The sequence below is a fragment of the Doryrhamphus excisus genome, chromosome 18 (assembly GCF_030265055.1).
Source record: "Doryrhamphus excisus isolate RoL2022-K1 chromosome 18, RoL_Dexc_1.0, whole genome shotgun sequence".
NCBI lineage: Eukaryota > Metazoa > Chordata > Actinopteri > Syngnathiformes > Syngnathidae > Doryrhamphus > Doryrhamphus excisus.
Genome location: NC_080483.1, coordinates 3,073,916 through 3,094,347, shown reverse-complemented (window position 1 = coordinate 3,094,347; position 20,432 = coordinate 3,073,916). Strand labels below are relative to the sequence as shown.

Sequence of the window (20,432 nt, the reverse complement as noted above, 5' to 3'; positions counted from 1 at the left end):
TAAGGATTAGCATGCTGAAATAAGCATGTTAACATTGCTCCTAACATTATCATAGTAGCAGTTTTAGCCATTTTCTTTAGTCTTAACATTGGCAGACACTTAAATGCTTTTATGTTCGTTTTTGCATGCTAATGTTAACATTGTTCACATGCTAGCATTAGCATAGTTACATTTTAGCTGTTACTAAAAGTGTTACTATTACCTACTAAGTAGAAACTTATATAAACAACTAGTGTTCATCAACAATCAAGTTAGTGTAATGTGTTAGCATGTTAGTGCGAGTACGGTAATATTAGCATCTTAGCTTGTTTTTATATTTTCATTAGTAACATACATAGACACTTAGCTCCACTATGCTAGATGCTACATGCTAACATTAACATAGTATGTTAACATTGTTGGCATGCTGACATTAGCATAGTAACCGTTTAATAATAAGGAATGGTGACGCTGAAGTCTTCCTCTGTCCTCATAGCTGATGGCTCCCGACAAGGTTCTGATCCCAGAACGCTACCTGGACATGGAAGATGATGCCCCTCTAAGCCCCGAGGAGCAAAAGGAAAAGCGGAAAAAACTGGAGCGAATCAAGACCCTTATTGCCAAATCCAAGTAGGTTTTATTACATAATAAGTTGAAAAAAATCCAAATGTCCACCTGACAAAACTAATTTCAGACTTACGTATTTGTTAGGTATATCTTTTGAGTGTTCGGTCGTTGTGTGATGAGTTTAGTGAGTCAGTGCCATTAACAATACAACAGAAAAACGTCAATGAAAAAGACTAATATACAATAGAATTTGTGTGATAGATACGTAAGATGAATCCACCTTGTGCTCACTTTGTCAGTCTGCAAAACCTGGTTCCTGTCCTGGACGGCCCTGCAGAGGGTGGAGCACCAGGCAACTCCCAGCAGCAGCTGCAGGAGCAGGAGAAGCGCATCGAGATCTCATGTGCTCTGGCTGCTGAGGCCTCACGTCGCAGTCGCATTCTCTCGGGTAAGGACACCCCCATCGTGTCACTTTCCCACGGACCTCCACTAAGACTATCCACAGGAAATAATGCTAATGGCTGTTTTTGCTGTAACACAAATGCAGTAGTGTTTTGTTTATTTCTCATGATTTGCATGGGAAAAGCACCTGATTGTTGCCAGCTTCGTGTCCTGCTGTAGTTTAGACCACCACAACCATGTCGTCACACAGCCGTGATAAAGACGCACGACTGCTAAAATTAGCATTTGCCGCAAAACTGTAGTGCCTGCATATGTAGTCTGACATCCTTACAGGTGTTTTTGCATGGAAAGTCCTTTTTTGGCCATCCGACAATCATGCTGATGATTGTGTTTTGCTTTGCATTTCCTGCTTTTTACACCTCACTCTAGCCCAGTGCGTTCCCAGCCCCCCCACATCCCCAACCAGCCCGGCCCCTCCCCCATCCTCTGCTGACTCTCCCACTTCGGCCCACATCATGAATGTCTGAGTGGGACCAGGTAAGTGACCACACCCACCAATTCCCTTTCTTCTTCCCTGTTTGCTCCCACTGCTTCGATCACTCGTGGGCACGTTTTCCCTTTCTGTTACTTTCAACAGAGATTTGGAATCTTGGAATTTTGGAAAGATTTACTTTGAGTGCATTCATTGGCAGAATATGAAATGATTATTGCTCAGATGGCAAGATAAATGGTAATAATATCCAGACTATCCTTAAAGACGTCATTATTACGACATGCAGTAATGCCGTACATACCACAACATACATAATCTGTGGCGTGTAGTGGCATGTAGTGGCTCGCTGTGGCGCCAAATTAATGTTCGCTCGGCGTGTTGCCGTTATTCGGCGCCACAGCGAACCACTATTCACCAATCACATAATCTTTGGCGTAGACTGGCTCCAACTGGCGCTGGTGTCTTAGCATCATTGGCCCAACTTGGCTCGCGCCATTGCATTCCAATGGATTCCAATAGGTGGATTGTTTATGACATTTGGTTCTACTTTGTGGACACTTGCATCAAGCAATTGGCGCGACAAAGATTTTGAAATATTTTGAAATTTTCTTGGCGGCACGTGGTTAGCGCGCAGACCTCACAGCTATGAGACCAGGGTTCAATTCCACCCTCGGCCATCTCTGTGTGGAGTTTGCATGTTCTCTCCGTGCATGCGTGGGTTTTCTCCGGGTACTCCGGTTTCCTCCCACATTCCAAAAACATGCTAGGTTAATTAGCCACTCCAAATTGTCCATAGGTATGAATGTGAGTGTGGCCATCACGGGCCACCACGAGCCAGTTGGGAGGCAGTTTGAGCCGCTGCACGCCACTAGGCACCTTAATGGTGACATTAGGCTCCACAGCAAATTGCATTGGATTGCATTGGCACGAACTGGCACCAACTGGCGCCGGCCCAGTGGACTCTCAGCATCATTGGCGCAACTTGGCTCGCGCCATTGCATTCCAGTGGATTCCAATAGGCCGATTGTTTATGACATTTGGTTCCACTTTGTGGACACTTGCATCAAGCAATTGGCACGACAAAGATTTTAAACATTTTGAAATTTTCTTGCCACCAAACACAATTTTTGCCGCCATCACAATCCAGTTGGGAGGAAGTTTGAGCCACTGCACGCCACTAGGCACCTTATTGGTGACATTAGGCGCCACAGCAAATTGCATTGGCGCAAACTGGCACAACTGGCGCCGGCCTAGTGGACTCTTAGCATCATTGGCACAACTTGGCTCGCGCCATTGCATTCCAGTGGATTCCAATAGGTCGATTGTTTATGACATTTGGTTCCACTTTGCAGACACTTGCATCAAGCAATTGGCGCGACAAAGATTTTAAACATTTTGAAATTTTCTTGGCGGCACGGCGGTCGAGTGGTTAGCGCGCAGACCTCACAGCTAGGAGACCAGGGTTCAATTCCACCCTCGGCCATCTCTGTGTGGTGTTTGCATGTTCTCCCCGTGCATGCGTGGGTTTTCTCCGGGTACTCCGTTTTTTTGCCACCAAATTCAATTTTTGCCGCCGTCACGGGTCACCACCAGCCAGTTGGGAGGAAGTTTGAGCCACTGCATGCCACTAGGCAACTTATTGGTGACATTTGGCGCCACAGCAAATAGCATTGCCGCGAACTGGCACCAACTGGTGCCGGCCCAGTGGACTTTTAGCATAATTGGCGCAACTTGGCTCGCGCCATTGCATTCCAGTGGATTCCAATAGGCCGATTGTTTATGACATTTGGTTCCACTATGTGGACACTTGCATCAAGCAATTGGCGCGACAAAGATTTTAAACATTTTGAAATTTTCTTGGCGGCACGGTGGTTGAGTGGTTAGCGTGCAGACCTCACAGCTAGGAGACCACGGTTCAATTCCACCCTCGGCCATCTCTGTGTGGAGTTTGCATGTTCTCCCTGTGCATGCGTGGGTTTTCTCCGGGTACTCCGTTTTTTTTGCCACCAAATTAAATTTTTGCCGCCACCACGAGCCAGTTGGGAGGCTGTTTTAGCCACTGCACGCCACTAGGCACCTTATTGGTGACATTTGGCGCCACAGCAAATTGCATTGGCGCGAACTGGCGCGAACTGGCACCAACTGGTGCCGGCCCAGTGGATTTTTAGCATCATTGGCGCAACTTGGCTTGCGCCATTGCATTCCAGTGGATTCCAATTGTTTATGACATTTCGTTCCACTTTGTGGAAACTTGCATCAAGCAATTGGCACGACAAAAATTTTGAAATTTTCTTGCCACCAAACTAAATTTTTGCCGCCATCACGAGCCAATTGGGAGGAAGTTTGAGCCACTGCACGCCACTAGGCACCTTATTGGTGACATTAGGCGCCACAGCAAATTACATTGGCGCGAACAGGCGCCGGCCCAGTGGACTCTTAGCATGACATGCTCGTCCGGTCTTGTCTCGTCGATGAAAACTCACACATGACTCGTCACATTTTAGTCACGTTTTAGCTAATCGCGTCTCGTTTTCGTCATGGAAAAAAAGGTTTTTAAGTGAAATATTTTTTACAAAGATAGTCCATGAAATAACCATTTTTCATGTGCTTCTTTTTTCCTCTGCAGCACAGGCCTTGTCTGCGGTCAAATTTGATGGAGCATCTTTCTGAGGTCTGAAAACAAAGCCGTGACTTTTTTGACGGGGTTGATCCCAAGCTGCTCCCAGTAATCCCTGGTAGGAAATGGAACATCTCAGCTTCAGAGGAAGCGATGCAGACTACCACTCTGGAACAATGTTCCATGTTTTCCCGCAGCATCAAGAGAAGCAGAGCGCTGTCTTTCCGTCTTTTTATCGTAATATTTCAATATCATTTAGCTCAGGACGTCATTGTTTGTTTTTCAAGTTATTGAGCTGAGCTTGGCTTCTTGAACGGGTTGTATGGGAAGTGCTCATGGGCACTTTGGAGATTTCGCCCGTGTTTGCGGTGGTCGATTTGGTTGATTTCACGCTGTTGAGCCATGATGGTACAACGATATGAAAGCTGACTTTCTTGACCTCCCTCATCCTATCAGGTCCATTCATTCTCTTGCCTTACACGCTTCTGAAATATCCACAATCATTTTAAATAAATCCATCCTCATTCCCTTTTCACAATTTTTGCATTTCCATTTTTGTGATTGATTTGACAATGCAGTGGAAAAACCAAACACAGACCCAACTAAAAAAAGCTATATTTTTTTCCTTTCCGAGGCAGAAGCAAACCACAGCCTTTGACTTTTTATTTTAAAAAAGCAAACACTAAAATTCACATTACTGACTGTCATGATACTGTATTTATTCAAATCAGAACTATTGTAAATACTACATATAACACTGCTTAATAGATATACAGTAGCCAGTGATTGTCTTACACATATATATGTGGATATGTGTTTCAGAATAGGAAGCGATATTTGTGTTAATATATGGATATAATGAAATAGAAGTGACCTTAGAAGTGGAAGTCTTGCCTGTGAAGCTTGGAGGAATAAAGCAAAGATTAGTAAAAATGGAAGAATATTGTGATTTTGGTTTAATCATGCAGTGCCATATGTTTAAAATCGTGACGCTCCGATAACAGTTTTAGACCACGATCATGCGCGAGTGAAATCGGCCGAAACCGATCATATGGATTAAGTGGATTCATTTATGATGAGTGCTAATAGCCAGGGGTGCGGTAAAAGGGGGGAAAGTTAGGATAATTCCAAGGTCAGCCTGATTTGATCAGAATTCCTGGCTGCACCCCTGCCTGCTACTAGCAATTTATTAATTAATTCATTCATTCATTTTCTCCTAATTATCCTCACAAGGGTCGCAGGGGTTCTGGAGCCTATCCCATCTGTCTTCGGGCGAGAGGCGGGGTACACCCTGGACTGGTGGAGTGATTTGGAGTCGCCAATTAACCTAGCATGTTTTTGGAATGTGTTAGTGTTCTAACAAAGAACTAAACTCATCACACACCAACTTAACACTCAAAAGGTATAATTATGAAACCAGCTCAACCGAATCATTTATTCATTCATTCATTTTTTACCATTCACACTCACATTCATACCTATGGACAATTTGGAGTCACTAATTAACCTAGCATGTTTTTGGAATGTGGGAGGAAACCGGAGTACCCGGAGAAAACCCACGCATGCACGGGGAGAACATGCAAACTCCACACAGAGATTGTTGCCGAGGGTGGAATCAAACCTGGGTCTCCTAGCTGTGAGGCCCGCATGCTAGCTACTAGCGATATGACATGAAAAAATGAACCATGAATTCACCTTCATTTCGACAAAAACATATTTTATTTACTTTTTCAAGAGAACATATATTTTTATTGTTCAGAAAAAAATGTCTCATGGGTAATATAAATTAATTCATCACACAGTAGATGAAAATGAACTTTTTGCCGGCCTCGTTATATTAATTGCCATGTGCTTGCTTGTCTGTTTTCCTTATCTCTTGCCTCAAGATAGACAAGTGAGCCCTTTTGTCAGTCTCAGTGGGTGGAGGCGGGGCCTCTCGCATACACACAGAGTGCAGAAGAGTGTAACGTAGTAGAAATAAATTAGCAATTTACCAAAAAGTAAAATATCAAAATCTCGCGACACCCCTAGCCGATATTAATCGCTGAGCGATCGATCGGAGCATCCCTAGCGTAAAATATGTTAGCATTTTTTCAAACCATCATGATTGGACATAGCCATGACTGACAAGGGGGATTGGAAATTCCACATGGCGCATTTTGTGGTGTTGAATAAAACTTGAAATTCAATTGGAATTGATTGGAAATTCATCACACCCGATTTAATTGTCATAAAACCTTTTAAATAAATGTGTAGCTGTTTGTTTTGGAATTGATTTCTGTATACTATGGCACTTATTTCTTGTAAGTTTATAGCTTTAACCGAGCATCTGTATGTCAGTCTCACTCATTTTTTGTTGAAATTCTTGGATGAGGATGTATGACATTTCATATGGAATATTCATTTTATATTTGTTCCAAGTGCTGCTATTCCATGGTGCGACTTTGCAGCCGTGTCAGTGATAAATATTAAATAATAAATAAGGACACAAGATCATTCATCTTACAGCTCTGATAAAACATTCCACTGTTCTCAAATATCTTCATTTTTATTTTTCTGCACAAAATATGAAAAATAAATAAACAAATCAAGAATACAGAAAATCAATCAATCAGTAATAAATAAATAAATATAATAATAATAAAACGGCAAATAATAAAAACTTAAGAAACCACATATAGTTGGTGGGTAGACAAATGATTTTTTTCCGATTAAAATGAACAAAGCATTATTAGAGCCCTGTAGACATGACAAAACACGACTATAGTCACATTTATACTCTTTTTATTTACAACATATTGCGCAACTGCAGGGTCTTGTGACACATGCTAACTCGCAAACTAGAGAGCTAGCGACCTAAACGGTAGCCTTCAAGTTATTTCCATTAAACTAAAAAGCCAAAAACTTACCACTTCCACACGGATAGGGAGGATAACTATTAACAGTTATTTAACCTTTAACATGAACATTAATCAAACTTAATAATTTTTTCTGGGTACATGATACCATACAGCATCCATATCAAACTTGCGCGGGCCGCACTAACATTAAACTTTCATATCAAGGCGGGGGCCTCAAACTAGTGTCCTGCGGGCCACATTCGGCCCGCCGGCCACGTGTTTGAGACCCCTGTCTTACACCATTTGTCAACACGACACAGCTTTTTAGAGGCACACCCGTTTGTCATCATGCGCATCATCATCATGTTTGTTTGTTTGTTTTTTTTGCTCACGCACGTCAATGTTCAAGTGACCTGTCTTCTTTTAAAATACGCTATTAGCACTTCAAGCTCATTCTCACTAAGCAAAAACAAAAACCTTACTTACAGATGACTATTTTTTTCTTTTTCAGTTTGATAAAAAAGGGAACACGGTATGATTCAAAGTGGTACAGTACAATACTTACAGTATATTTTTACACGCATGGAAGAATGATGACCATGCACTTTGTATGCTCAATTACAGAACTTTTACTTTAAGTGTTTTTTTTTTAAATTGAACATAGATATTTTTGGAATGAAATGAACTCTTGACATGTTTGGAAATGGTTTTCAATATTTGATACTCGATGTAGCAATCCTGGCTGAAAATAAATTGTATTTTGTCCAAATTATTCAGCAATTCTTGGCCCGTCGGTGGGAATGTCCGCTTCGGTTACGTTGTGCTTCTATCACTTTGAACCATTTTTTGTGGGGGGGGGGGGGGGGTGGACTTGTTGAACTATGCAAATGATCCAACAGAGACAATAATATGCTTGCTTTGAGAAAACATTGCAATAAAGTGAATGTAAACAAATTTCTGCAGATGCTTTGGAACTCCCCACAGTGTTTTGTATCAGCAAATGTTTTTTCTTTGGAATGCTTTTCACTTCATCCACTTGCTAATGAGGGATTTCACTGCCAAATATCCTCAGACTACTGAGTGAAGTGTTATGCTGAGAAAATCACGAATGGTCACAATGATGATGATGATGTTCTTCATTCTTTGTTCAACCAAGTTGTTTATATGAATAAAGACTAAAACACATGTACTATTTCTTCTTTCTATAGCAAGGGCATCAAACAGTTGTGGTTACCGTCAGGTTGCCATCTGTGCCTGTGTAAGGTACATAAAAGATAAGGTAACATGGTTTTAAAAAAAACTGTTTAAAATGCATAAATATGGTTAGAGCATTTAAGAGTAGTAATAGTTCATGTCATACATATAAAATTCAGTTGTAAAAGAAAAAAAGACACCCTAGTATTTTTTTTATATGTTTGTTTCTAAAATAACCAAATCTCCATTGTTGGCGTTTGGGTGTAATACCGCAAGGTCCACTAGGGGGTGCTAGCAGCGATGGTGGTATAGAGTAGGTGACAAAACGACAGAGGAAGAATAAATCCTGAGGGTGAATATACATAAAGTCATCGTGGATTGTCTTTCTTATTCTGTACCACAGGTTAGTACAAAGTAGAGATAATTTATATTTTAACGGCTGTAAGAGTTTAGGAAGTTGCTAGAGTAAACAGCTGACTGCCAAATGTTTGTTACAAAATGTGTTGTAGAGCATTTGAACATAAGCGAAATGGCTAATGCTAGCCAGCTTTAATGTACAGTTAATAGCATGAAGCAGGCTAGCTGAAAAATGTGAAATGTGTCTGGAAGCAAATTGGTAATTGTTGATGTAATCATCTTATAATATCTAAAGTGTTGTTATTTTTGAGAGGAAGAATAAATCCCGAGGGTGAATATCCGTCAAGTCATCGTGGATTGTCTTTCTTATTCTGTACCACAGGATTTTCAAGGCATACAACCCCTCCAGGTGATGGAGGGGCAACACCTGCGAAACCATTAGGTTCCTTGAACTTAAGTAAAACTAAAATCATGCTGTTTGGTAACAGCAGAAAGGACACGCACCAGCAAATACAAATAGACGGTGTGGACATTGAAAGGGTGAACGAAAATACATTTCTGGGGATCACAATAGATGAAAATATGAGCTGAAAACCTCATATTACAAATATACAACATAAGGTGGCCAGAAATATTTCAGTATTGAACAAAGCAAAATTTGTTCTCAATCAGAAATCACTCCACACTCTTTATTGCTCTCTGGTTCTACCATATCTTACTTATTGTGTGGAAATATGGGCTAATAACTATAAAAGCAATCTTCACTCGCTAAATGTACTGCAAAAAAGGCCAGTAAGGATAATTCATAATGCCGCCTACAGAGAACATACTAACTCCTTATTTCTAAAATCACAAATACTTCAACTTGCTGATATAGTTCATCTTCAAACAGCTAAAATAATGCATAAGGCTAAAAATAACCAATTAGCTAAAAATGTCATCTAATACTTCTCTACAAGAGAGGAGAAATATGATCTCAGGGAAGAAGTACATTTGAAACACTTCTATGCTAGGACTACGTTATGCTAGCCATAGCATTTCAGTATGTGGAATCAAACTATGGAATGGATTGAGTAAGGAAATCAAACAATGCACAACGATGAGCCAATTCAAGAAACAATACAAGCAGTTGATGTTTGCTAAATACAAGGGTGAAGAGTCTTGAACCAGTCATGATGTGCTATATATATCACTATATTGACACTTACTATGGTACCCATTATGGCATTGGATGCTCATATCACCTTGTACTTTGGTACGAGGTACATTATTAAAAAAAAAAACCAAAAAACTTAAACTGAGAGTCTGGGAGTCATAAAAACTGACCTTAACTGAGGCCTGCAGTTCTTTGGATGTTGTTGTGGGGTCTTTTGTAACCTCTTTGATGAGTCATTGCTGCGCTCTTAGGGTCATTTTGATTGGCTGGCCATTCATTGAATGGTTCACCGCTGTTCTATGTTTTCACTATTTGTGGATAATGGCTCTCACTATGGTTTGCCAGAGTCCCAAATCTTTGGAACTGTTTTAATAGAGGGGGATCTCTTTTTCACACAGGCAAATAAAATGATACAGTGGCAAAAATCCAACCCCAGGGCCTTGAGTTTGACCCCTGTGATCTAGCGCCTTTATTGTTTCATGAAGATTAATAGTAATAGTAACAACATTACGCTCTGTATTTATTGCGGGGATCCTCCACGTGGCTGGTCTAGTTAATGTTCACCTCAAACACTGACGCCATCAACGTTCAAAGGTCAGGCTGACAAGAAAGGAAGTTCTTGAAGAAGGAAAAGTTCCCAAGAATCATCATGGTTGCTATTAGTAAGTATTCCCAATGTGTTTTTTTTTCTTGTGTACTTCCTGAGTACACAAATGTCTACTTTTGGCTTATACCAGTGAACAATTATCTGTTTTAGTTGTGGCCGCATTAACTCTTCATTTCATGTAACATACGCTACAGAAATATTGAACAATATTTTATGGTGGTTCAACTATGTTGGATGAATTGTTGTGCTTGTTGTGTGTAGTGTAGTGCTTCACATAGTGGAACTCTGTGGAGTTGGTGTGCGATCAGAAAATGAGCTAGCTAACAATGGAGGTCATGGTAAATACCTAGTTTGATGCTATAGTGCTCACAAAAAAAACCCTCAGCATTTTAGATGCTACCACCAATGGATACCACCAATGGCTACCATGCTAGCACCTAGCAAGAGGGCCTCAGGTTTAGAAAGTGCCAAGGTTGTCCTATAACCTCCCTGCATCATACCAAGTGCGTATTTGCCTTTAGATATGAGTGAATTAGCTTAAATGCTAACATGCTAACAGTCATCATGCTAGCTCCTACAAGAGAGCCTCAAGTTTAGAAACTGCCAAGGTTGTCCGAAAGCTTCCCTGCATCATGCCATGTGTGTATTTGCCTTTACAGATGAGTAAATTAGCTTAAATGCTAACATGCTAACAGTCATCATGCTAGCTCTTACAAGAGAGCCTCAAGTTTAGAAAGTGCCAAGGTTGTCCTATAACCTCCCTGCATCATGACATGTGTGTATTTGCCTTTAGACATGAGTAAATTAGCTTAAATGCTAACACGATAGCGACATTGTTATTATTATTGATATTACCATTGTTGAACCAAAGAACTACATTACTAGTGTAGTGACACCTATCACGTAATACATGGGAAAGATGCATGCAGAGCTCCTATCAAATGCACTTCCGCCACTATGTGTTTGTTTTCATGGCTTAAAACTGCAGTAAACATGAAACATGGAACATGTTTTAATGTTTTATTTCTTCTCTTTATATTTGTCTTCCAGATATCGGAATTGGTCTGATGGGATTTGGTTTATTTTTTCTGCTCTTTGGTGTTCTGCTGTACTTTGACTCAGTCTTATTGGCCTTTGGGAATGTAAGTAGTCTGACACATCTTTGCGTTATTATTAGGGTACTAAACATGCACAAAATCACACCAAAATTTGCATATGGTTGAATAAAATTTGTACAAAAAATTTGTAACAATTTGTATGCCACTTCCTTAATTAGTTACATTGCCTCCTAATGATGACAGGAAGTGCCCCAAAATGACATAAAGGATGTAAAGGAATACGGGCTACATTAAACATATGGTTCCTCCAGCTGCTTGGAGGGTGTTCCACATGTCCAAAAGGAGTAGGAAGAAGCAAAGCTTATTAAATCCTACCCCTCCATCTGGTACTTTTACAATCGGTAACTGTTACATTTTTCACTTCCTGCTTTCCTAATATAATTAATTTTAATTTTAATTTTAATTTTAATTTTAATTTTAATTTTAATTTTAATTTTAATTTTAATTTTAATTTTAATTTTAATTTTAATTTTAATTTTAATTTTAATTTTAATTTTAATTTTAATTTTAATTTTAATTTTAATTTTAATTTTAATTTTAATTTTAATTTTAATTTTAATACCTATGGACAATTTGGAGTCGCTAATTAACCTAGCATGTTTTTGGAATGTGGGAGGAAACCGGAGTACCCGGACAAAACCCACGCATGCACAGGGAGAACATGCAAACTCCACACAGAGATGGCCGAGGGTGGAATTGAACGCGGGTCTCCCAGCTGTGAGGTCTGCGCGCTAACCACTTGACTGCCGTGCAGCCGGGTACATTATTTTGTAACAAAATAATTATTTAAAAATAATTACTTTTTAACAAAATAATAGAAATCCCACAGTTTTTTTTTGGTTCATTGTCCTGTCCCACTTTGTTTGGCGGTCCTTGAATGCACCCTAGCCTGTTAAATTTCTCCCACGCTGCCCAGTATTTTCCCTGTTTTTCTGTCATCTCATATTCATTCATTCATTCTCTACCGCTTTTCCTAACGAGGGTCGCGGGGGTGCTGGAGCCTATCCCAGCTGTCTTCAGGTGAGAGGCGGGGTACACCCTGGACTGGTGGCCAGCCAATCACAGGGCACATATAGACAAACAACCATTCACACTCACATTCATACCTATGGACAATTTGGAGTCGCTAATTAACCTAGCATGTTTTTGGAATGTGGGAGGAAACCGGAGTACCCGGAGAAAACCCACACATGCACAGGGAGAACATGCAAACATGGAATTGAACCCGGGTCTCCTAGCAGTGAGGCCTGCGTGCTAACCACTCAACCACCGTAAAAATTATTTTGAAAAAAAGTAATTTTTAACAAGTTCACTTCCTGTCGCTACTTGAAACTTACTGTAATATGTTACCCCGCTTTTCTCCATGCAGATGCTGTTTTTGACAGGGTTAACATCCATCATTGGCTTCAGGAGGACTTCTTACTTCTTCTTCCAAAGACACAAGTTGAAAGGCTCTTTCTTCTTCATGGGAGGTGTGTCACTGGTGCTGTGCCGTTGGCCAGTCATTGGTATGCTGGTGGAGAGTTACGGCTTCATCCTTTTGTTCAGGTAAAGAAGGTACTAATGAGAACATGTTTGCACGTCATTAAGATTATTAAATTAAATTAAATTAAATTAAATTAAATTAAATTAAATTAAATTAAATTAAATTAAATTAAATTAAATTAAATTAAATTAAATTAAATTAAATTAAATTAAATTAAATTACTGAAGTTGTCACACTTACATAATTTGTTCACTATGTACTTTAGAATGAGTTTTGTTGATTTTTATTTTTTGGGGGGAGGGGTTAAATCTAATTTAAAAAGGTGTGTCTGCACAACTTGGCAAACATTTCTATGTGTAGGTCTTTCTTTCCAACCGCCATAAGATTTGTGCTGTCAGCTGTAAATATCCCGTTCCTCAATGCGGTAAGAGTAATTTTGCCCAAAAGGCTTCTTCTCACATTTGCTACACTTTTCAGTCTCAGAGGTCATAGTGATTCCATTTGTTTCATTCTTTACAGATTTTGCAGAGTCACTCCAGTGTGGTCTGAGATTCCAATCCAGATCTTTCAGATCCACGCATGCTATAACCACAAGCCACTAATTAAATGTTATTTATTATTACTTTTTGTTCACTTTGTTTGATTTTTTTTTTTAGACAAAAGTTTCAAATCTAGTTGTTGTCATGAAGTATCACACAAACTTCCCAGTTGTTGGCTGTACCGGGTAATTAACCTGTATGGCCTTACCTTTTATACCTTATACCTTCATAGACCAGATAAAGAGTGTGTCCCATTTACTAGTCCTTGAGCATGAAATGATGATACTAGGATGAGAGACCAAACGTGTTCTAAGAAAACTTGAACGGTCCAGTTGTGATAGATTCAATTCCCTAAGAATACAATGACCTGGATGAATAAGAATATTGGTAATGGTAATGGTTTTATTTCAGTTGAACATGCATCAGATTTCAATTGAGTGCATCCCATAATCAGTTCCCAGTTCCACATGTCCAAAAGGAGTAGGAAGAAGCAAAGCTTATTAAATCCTACCCCTCCATCTGGTACTTTTACAATCAGTAACTGTTACATTTGTTCACTTCCTGCTTTCCTAATATAATTTAAGTTTTTTTTTTAGTTTTAATTTTTATTTTATAAGGTTTTTAAATAAAATAAAAAATAAAATACAATTTAAAAACATTTTTACATTTTATTTAATTTTATTTAATTTTATTTAATTTTATTTAATTTTATTTAATTTTATTTTTGTCACATACCGAAGTACAAGGTGATATGAGCATCCAATGTCATAATGTGTACCATAGTAAGTGTCAATATAGTGATATATATAGCACATCATGACTGGTTCAAGACTCTTCATCCTTGGATTTAGCAAACATCAACTGCTTGTATTGTTTCTTGAATTGGCTCATCGTTGTGCATTGTTTGATTTCCTTACTCAATCCATTCCATAGTTTGATTCCACATACTGAAATGCTATGGCTAGCATAACGTAGTCCTAGCATAGAAGTGTTTCAAATGTACTTCTTCCCTGAGATCATATTTCTCCTCTCTTGTAGAGAAGTATTGGATGACATTTTTAGCTAATTGCTTATTTTTAGCCTTATGCATTATTTTAGCTATTCGAAGATGAACTATATCAGCAAGTTTAATTGCGTATTTGTGATTTTAGAAATAAGGAGTTAGTATGTTCTCTCGGCGGCATTATGAATTATCACATACTACAGTGTTAATTGGCCCTGTACCCTAGAAACCGCCCATGAATGATACGGGAAAAGGCCGAAATGATACTGTCAATGCCCAGGGCAGTGATACTGATAAACTATAGAGTTTAACCATGTCAGTATCAGCCCCCGTAGCTGTCCAATCAGAGCGCGCTGCTCTGGTATCGTGCCCGTGAAACAACCAATCAGAGAACAGCGCACAAGCGTGAACACACAGCGTTTGTTTTGCTGCCGTCTGTGCTCTGTCAACATGTCAGCGGTTGACACTCCCGGCGAAAGACAAATAGGGAAAATAGCAAACAGAATATTAGAAATGGAACGTTTTATCACCATTAATGAGGAGGACACTCTTGAAATGATCGAAAAAACTAAAAATGCAAATACAAGTCGGAAAACCAAGGGCGACTGCAACTGCAAGAACGAACGAAGACTGGTAGAAAGTATTCCCCCGCCTGAGTTAGACAAATACGTGTCTATGTTTATTGTAACGTCGTTGTATGGAAAGGACACGACTGTGATCGCTAACAAGCTTTTGTTACACAACAATACTGGCTACTGCTATTCTAGCACGCGGGATAACCTCTAATTATCCTTACTGACCTTTTTTGCTGTACATTTAGCAAGTGAAGATTGCTTTTATAGTTATTAGCCCATATTTCCACATAATAAGTATGATATGGTAGAACCAGAGAGCAATAAAGAGTGTGGAGTGATTTCTGATTGAGAACAAATTTTGCTTTGTTCAATACTGAAATATTTCTGGCCACCTTATGTTGTATATTTGTAATATGAGGTTTCCAGCTCATATTTTCATCTATTGTGATCCCCAGGAATTTTTTTCATTCACCCTTTCAATGTCTACACCGTCTATTTGTATTTGCTGGTGCGTGTTCTGATTTTAGTTTTACTTAGGTTCAAGGACAAGGATATTGACAGGCTTGTCACTTGGGGAGACAATTTGTGACAATGATGACAACACATTATGTAAATGTAATGACTTCATTTATTGTGAACATGCATATGAGTTACATTGGAATACCTCAATTCGTACAATTCACAGTTCCACATGCCCAAAAAGGAGTAGGACGAAACAATTTCACATACATTTCTTCACTTCCTGTATTCCTAATGTACTCTTTGCCGGTTTTAAAAGCAGGAAAATGATAAGGCAGTTTAAGAATGTGGTACAATAAAAGTCAATGTTGATAATTACTGTAAATAAATATATAGAACAGTCATAATAAATACATAATAACAACTGATGAACGGGTTAATAATTGACAAAAACATAGTTGGATGATGAGTGAGTATGGACAATGTACTTACAGAGAAATGAAGAGTAGTAGTAAGTGCAAGAGTGGTGAGACCATTGGTGTTTTCCAGCTATGGACCGTAAGGACAATTGCCCGTGGCGTCCTCTATATATAACAATAAAAAGAAATAAAAATAAAATCTTATTCATTAGTGTTCTGCGTATATTTAGTCTTTTTTTCATTTTAAATTTGTACAAAATGTGAAGTCACGTTTTTCCAGCTTTTGCTCTGTTTCAGTTATGTCAGCTTAAGTTGCTGCTTACTTAGCCATGTTTATAAAATGATTTCAAATATTAATGTTCATCTTCACACTAGTGTTAATACTATGAGGAAAATTCTCCTCTTTCCTGAACTAGATAAAGTGCTTAAAATCCTGGGTGATTGTTATTATGACTTAACAAGTCAATCATCTCCACGCTTTGTCTGGAATTGGTACAAACTTGAAGCTTAAACTTACACGTAAACTAGTTTGCCGATGTAATAAACTCACATCTTTGTCATGGAAAGTGCCACATTTAGTTTTATTTTTTTTTTTAAATAATTTAACTCGCCCTTCAACTCTTTTTGCGGCATGCCAACGAGTTTGTGCTAGCTCCGGTAACATGGAATAGTTCATTGTATGAGAAGGGACAGGCAGCGGTCGAAACACAAAAATTATGCATTTTGATGTTTTTTTTCAGCACATGACTTACAACTGAAACAGTAGTATGTGCTTTAATTAAAGGAAAAAAACAGTTTGGGGGCCCCTGGCAATTTTTTTGGACCCCAGGTAATTGCCTGTGTTTGTCTAATGGTAGCTTCCGCCCATGTTTGCCCATCAAATCAGGATATGTGTAGCAGATATATGTGTGGCGCCCTCTTCAGGCTGCATACGAGCACTCCCAAGAGACAACCACATCACGACGTGGATCAAACCAAAGCCAATCGTGAGGCGTGTGAGTTCACAGCTGGACCTCAGGTTAATTACAAGGTAAAAAAAGCTAAATTACAATCCTAATGGCTCGAAAATAAAACACATGTCATTCTTAATATTATATTCTATTCGTTATATCGCAAACCAAGAGTTTCAAATATATATTATTTCACTACAAACATGTAAAAGAATAAATTGTGAGTTGGTTCAGCCTTGACTGCTTGTTGAGTGACTTGGGGGATGACATTAATTGCCGTTTGTGTTAACAAAACACGGACAAGAGAAAGTCAAAATGGTTCATCTGTTTCACAATTTAGAAAGAAGAGAAATTAAAAAACGAGTGGGAGCTAAGTGGTAAGTAGCCACATCATCACTCGATGTATCCCATACTATTGAATGCATGTCGTCCAATAAGCTAACACTACTTGGTGGCTATATGCTAACTATTGTTTATTTGTTTTCTTAGCGCTCCCAAGAGACCACCACATCACGACGTGGATCAAACCAAAGCCAATCGTGAGGCGGGTGAGTTCACAGCTGGACCTCAGGTTAATTACAAGGTAAAAAAAGCTAAATTACGATCGTAATGGCTCAAAAATAAAACACATGTCATTCTTAATATTATATTCTATTCGTTATATCGCAGACCAAGAGTTTCAAACATATATTATTTCACTACAAACATGTAAAAGAATAAATTGTGAGTCAACATGAGTTGGTTCAGCCTTAACTGCTTGTTGAGTGGTTTGGGGGATGACATTAATTGCCGTTCGTGTTAACAAAACACGGACAAGAGAAAGTCAAAATGGTTAATCGGGTTCACAATTTAGAAAGAATAGAAATGAAGAAATTAAGAAACGTGTGGGAGCTAAGAGGTAAGTAGCCACATCATCACTCGATGTATCCCATACTATTGAATGCATGTCGTCCAATAAGCTAACACTACTTGGTGGCTATATGCTAACTATTGTACATTTGTTTTCTTGGCTGAGAGTTTTAATTGTGTAAATAATATACTATATTTAAAATGCAATTTATGGGGAGATTGTGCGTCTTTTACTGTCATATAGATCACCACAGAAATGACTTTGGACACCTGATACTGTATTTATGTGTAAATATCTGACATCATTTGATTATTTATGTGTATGTGTGATGCTACAATTAATACTTGTGTCCCTTAGGCTGGATTGGAAGGTTTCTGTTTAGCAGAGGAGCAAGTAAGGCAGCACCTAACTTTGTTTTACTGAGGAATGAGGACACTATAATGGGGAAAATAGACCAAGAAGGTGGCTCAGAGAGGCCTATTTACACTTATATTTGGTTCTGATAGACAATAGAAAGGCATATAATAGTTGTGGGATGTAGGTTTCGAATTTAGGTTTAGAATTTGTGCACTGCAAAACATAATTTAGCATTGTTTTTGTGCTGTATTTAACCCTCCTCTTGTGTTAGGGTCGGCATCGACCCGTTTTACATTTTAATGCATAAAAAGAATCACATAACATTTGTTTATTGCATCAAGGCTTTTTGACTTTGTCAGGAAACTCTATTTCAACAAAATAAAACCAAAAAAATAATTTTTACTACATTTTAAAATGGTCTGGTTGAAATTATGAACCCTGTATTGTTAGGGTTTCGACACGGTTATAATAATATGACTATAAAGCAATATTTTGAGCCACAACTGAAATCACAAGTGTACAATTAGCCAACACAATGACAACCAGCTCCTCTTCTCATCATTAAAGCTTCAGGGGATTCTCATTTTGACCGCTTTTCCAATATACCAGCAGAAAAACAATGTCCAGACATGTGAGGGGAATTCACTCATTTGATTGGCTGATTTCACATTTCACCCGAACACCATAGATGTTTCTTTAGTGATGAGAAAATAAATAAAACTAATTGATTTAAGAGATATGTTCTACAGCTCTCAGTAATAGCCAGGTAACAAAAGAACCTTCAATTTATTAATATGATTCTTTTGAGGTTCATTTGATCATTTTTGGGAATTAAAATGGAGGGGTATAGTGACAAAAAAGCCCTACATGCCCACACCAAAAGTATTAAAACCAACATTTTCATGCATGAGGAAGCCTTAAAAGGTAAACAACACATGAGAACCAAATTTGATTGTAACTTATTGTTTTTAGTGTATTTTATAGCTGATTTAATACATGGGTCAAAACCGACCCGTTAACATAAGAGATGATACCAGAAAGCTAACACAAGAGGAAGGTTAAGGCACTGAAATACTGAAATTAGCATTGTTTTGACCTGTTTGTAAGGCCACTTGATGTTTATCATATTATTATCGTCTGTTATCTCTCCCAAGTTACAATCTATAAAAAATAAAAATATATATATATCTGCACACAGTATACTCAGTCGGCTTATAGTACAGTCGTACGTTGTTTATCACTCATAATTGGTTCCAGACCTGACCACGGTTGAATTCCGCAAAGTAGGATTCAATGTTAATAAATTGAATATTTTTGTAGTTATGGCATAGAAAATCAACCAGCCCACGATTAGTTAGCTGGGATAGGCTCCAGCATACCCCAGCAACCCTAGTGAGGATAAGGGGCATTGAAGATGAATGGATGGCATAGAAAATTATTTCCAACCAGTTGGAGGTCCAGCGTTGAGTTTTTGCGGGTCGTGATCAAAGACTAGACTGTGTTATTAATATAATTATTATAATGATAATTATTATTGTACCTGTTGTGAGATCATTTCAATATTTTTTGGACCCTTATCACCTAGTGGCTGATGTGGAATACACTTGCAATGAGAATACTTTTTTTGCCTTGTATTTGGATTAGTTCATTTAGTGATTTTTATTGCTAAAAATGCTTCATCTAGGTCAAGAATAAGTACAATTTACTTTAATGTGCATATTTATTTTAGTAATAGGCTGCGTTGAGCGATGTTCTCGCCGTGATGGAGCGAGGGACGACTGTAAACTCAAACAAAATATCAAGGCAACACTTTTTTTTTTGTTCCCATCTTTCATGAGCTGAATTGAACACAAAATTGCCTTTCAAATCTTTCACATTTTGTTGACAAATGTTTTTCCAAAACCTTATTAGTGAGCGCTTCACCAGCCTTAGCAAGCATCTTCATATGCTACACCTGGGAGGTGAATGGATTATGTCAGCAAAGGAGAAATGCTAACAACACACCTTTTATTAGAAACAATATTTGAAAGAGATCAGCACATGTCTGTGTTCAGCTCATGAAAGAAGGGCCCAAAAGCAAAAGTGTTATACTTTTACTGAGTGCATATACTGAAGGTGGTTGAGAACAACCAGGCCAAAACCCTGTAGGACTTCCAGATCCAGACTGACATGACCAAGCAATGCCAAGTGACGGCATCATCCAGAAAAAGGAACATGAAAAAGAGTTGAAGGAAGAGCGAGCGGGAGAGTGTGGTGTGAAGGCAACAGTGGTGCCAGTATAGATGGGGGCGGGAACCAAGTTTGGGTGGATGGCTCCATCAGGTAGCAGGAAGAATGGCTGACATCACGATCCAGAAGAGCATAATACTGAGACGAGCTAAGATCCTCGACAGAACCCTCAAGCTCCCAGGCCTCAGGTAGAAGACCCCAGCTCAAAGAATATACCCCCCCCCCCCCCCCCCGC

General features: G+C 38.8%; 2 protein-coding genes across 15 annotated transcripts in view; both read left to right on the top strand.

Moving 5' to 3' along the window:
- plekha6 (pleckstrin homology domain containing, family A member 6) overlaps positions 1-8,121 on the top strand; it is a 71,845-nt gene extending 63,724 nt beyond the window's left edge. For 8 of the 12 annotated variants that reach the window (XM_058054466.1, XM_058054465.1, XM_058054467.1 and 5 more), the window contains 4 exons: positions 476-609; positions 846-994; positions 1,378-1,485; positions 4,068-8,121. In XM_058054466.1, the coding sequence (XP_057910449.1) occupies positions 476-609; positions 846-994; positions 1,378-1,475 (381 nt within the window). In that variant the 3' untranslated portion in view covers positions 1,476-1,485; positions 4,068-8,121. The remainder of the gene's footprint in view (positions 1-475; positions 610-845; positions 995-1,377; positions 1,486-4,067) is intronic. The other 4 variants (XM_058054470.1, XM_058054475.1, XM_058054473.1 and 1 more) reach the window with 2 other exon arrangements.
- A 1,814-nt stretch (positions 8,122-9,935) lies between these two features.
- golt1a (golgi transport 1A) lies at positions 9,936-16,969 on the top strand. Of its 3 annotated transcripts, XM_058055692.1 has the most exons (5): positions 9,936-10,267; positions 11,263-11,354; positions 12,700-12,878; positions 13,177-13,240; positions 13,336-13,470. In XM_058055692.1, exons 1-5 carry the CDS (start codon positions 10,255-10,257, stop codon positions 13,363-13,365), a joined length of 378 nt encoding a protein of 125 aa, XP_057911675.1. In that variant the 5' UTR covers positions 9,936-10,254; the 3' UTR covers positions 13,366-13,470. The 3 variants fall into 3 exon arrangements, with proteins under 3 accessions (XP_057911675.1, XP_057911674.1, XP_057911673.1); XM_058055691.1 differs by lacking the exons at positions 13,177-13,240; positions 13,336-13,470 and adding an exon at positions 16,698-16,969; XM_058055690.1 differs by having other exon boundaries at positions 13,177-13,950.
- The last annotated feature ends 3,463 nt before the right edge of the window (positions 16,970-20,432 follow it).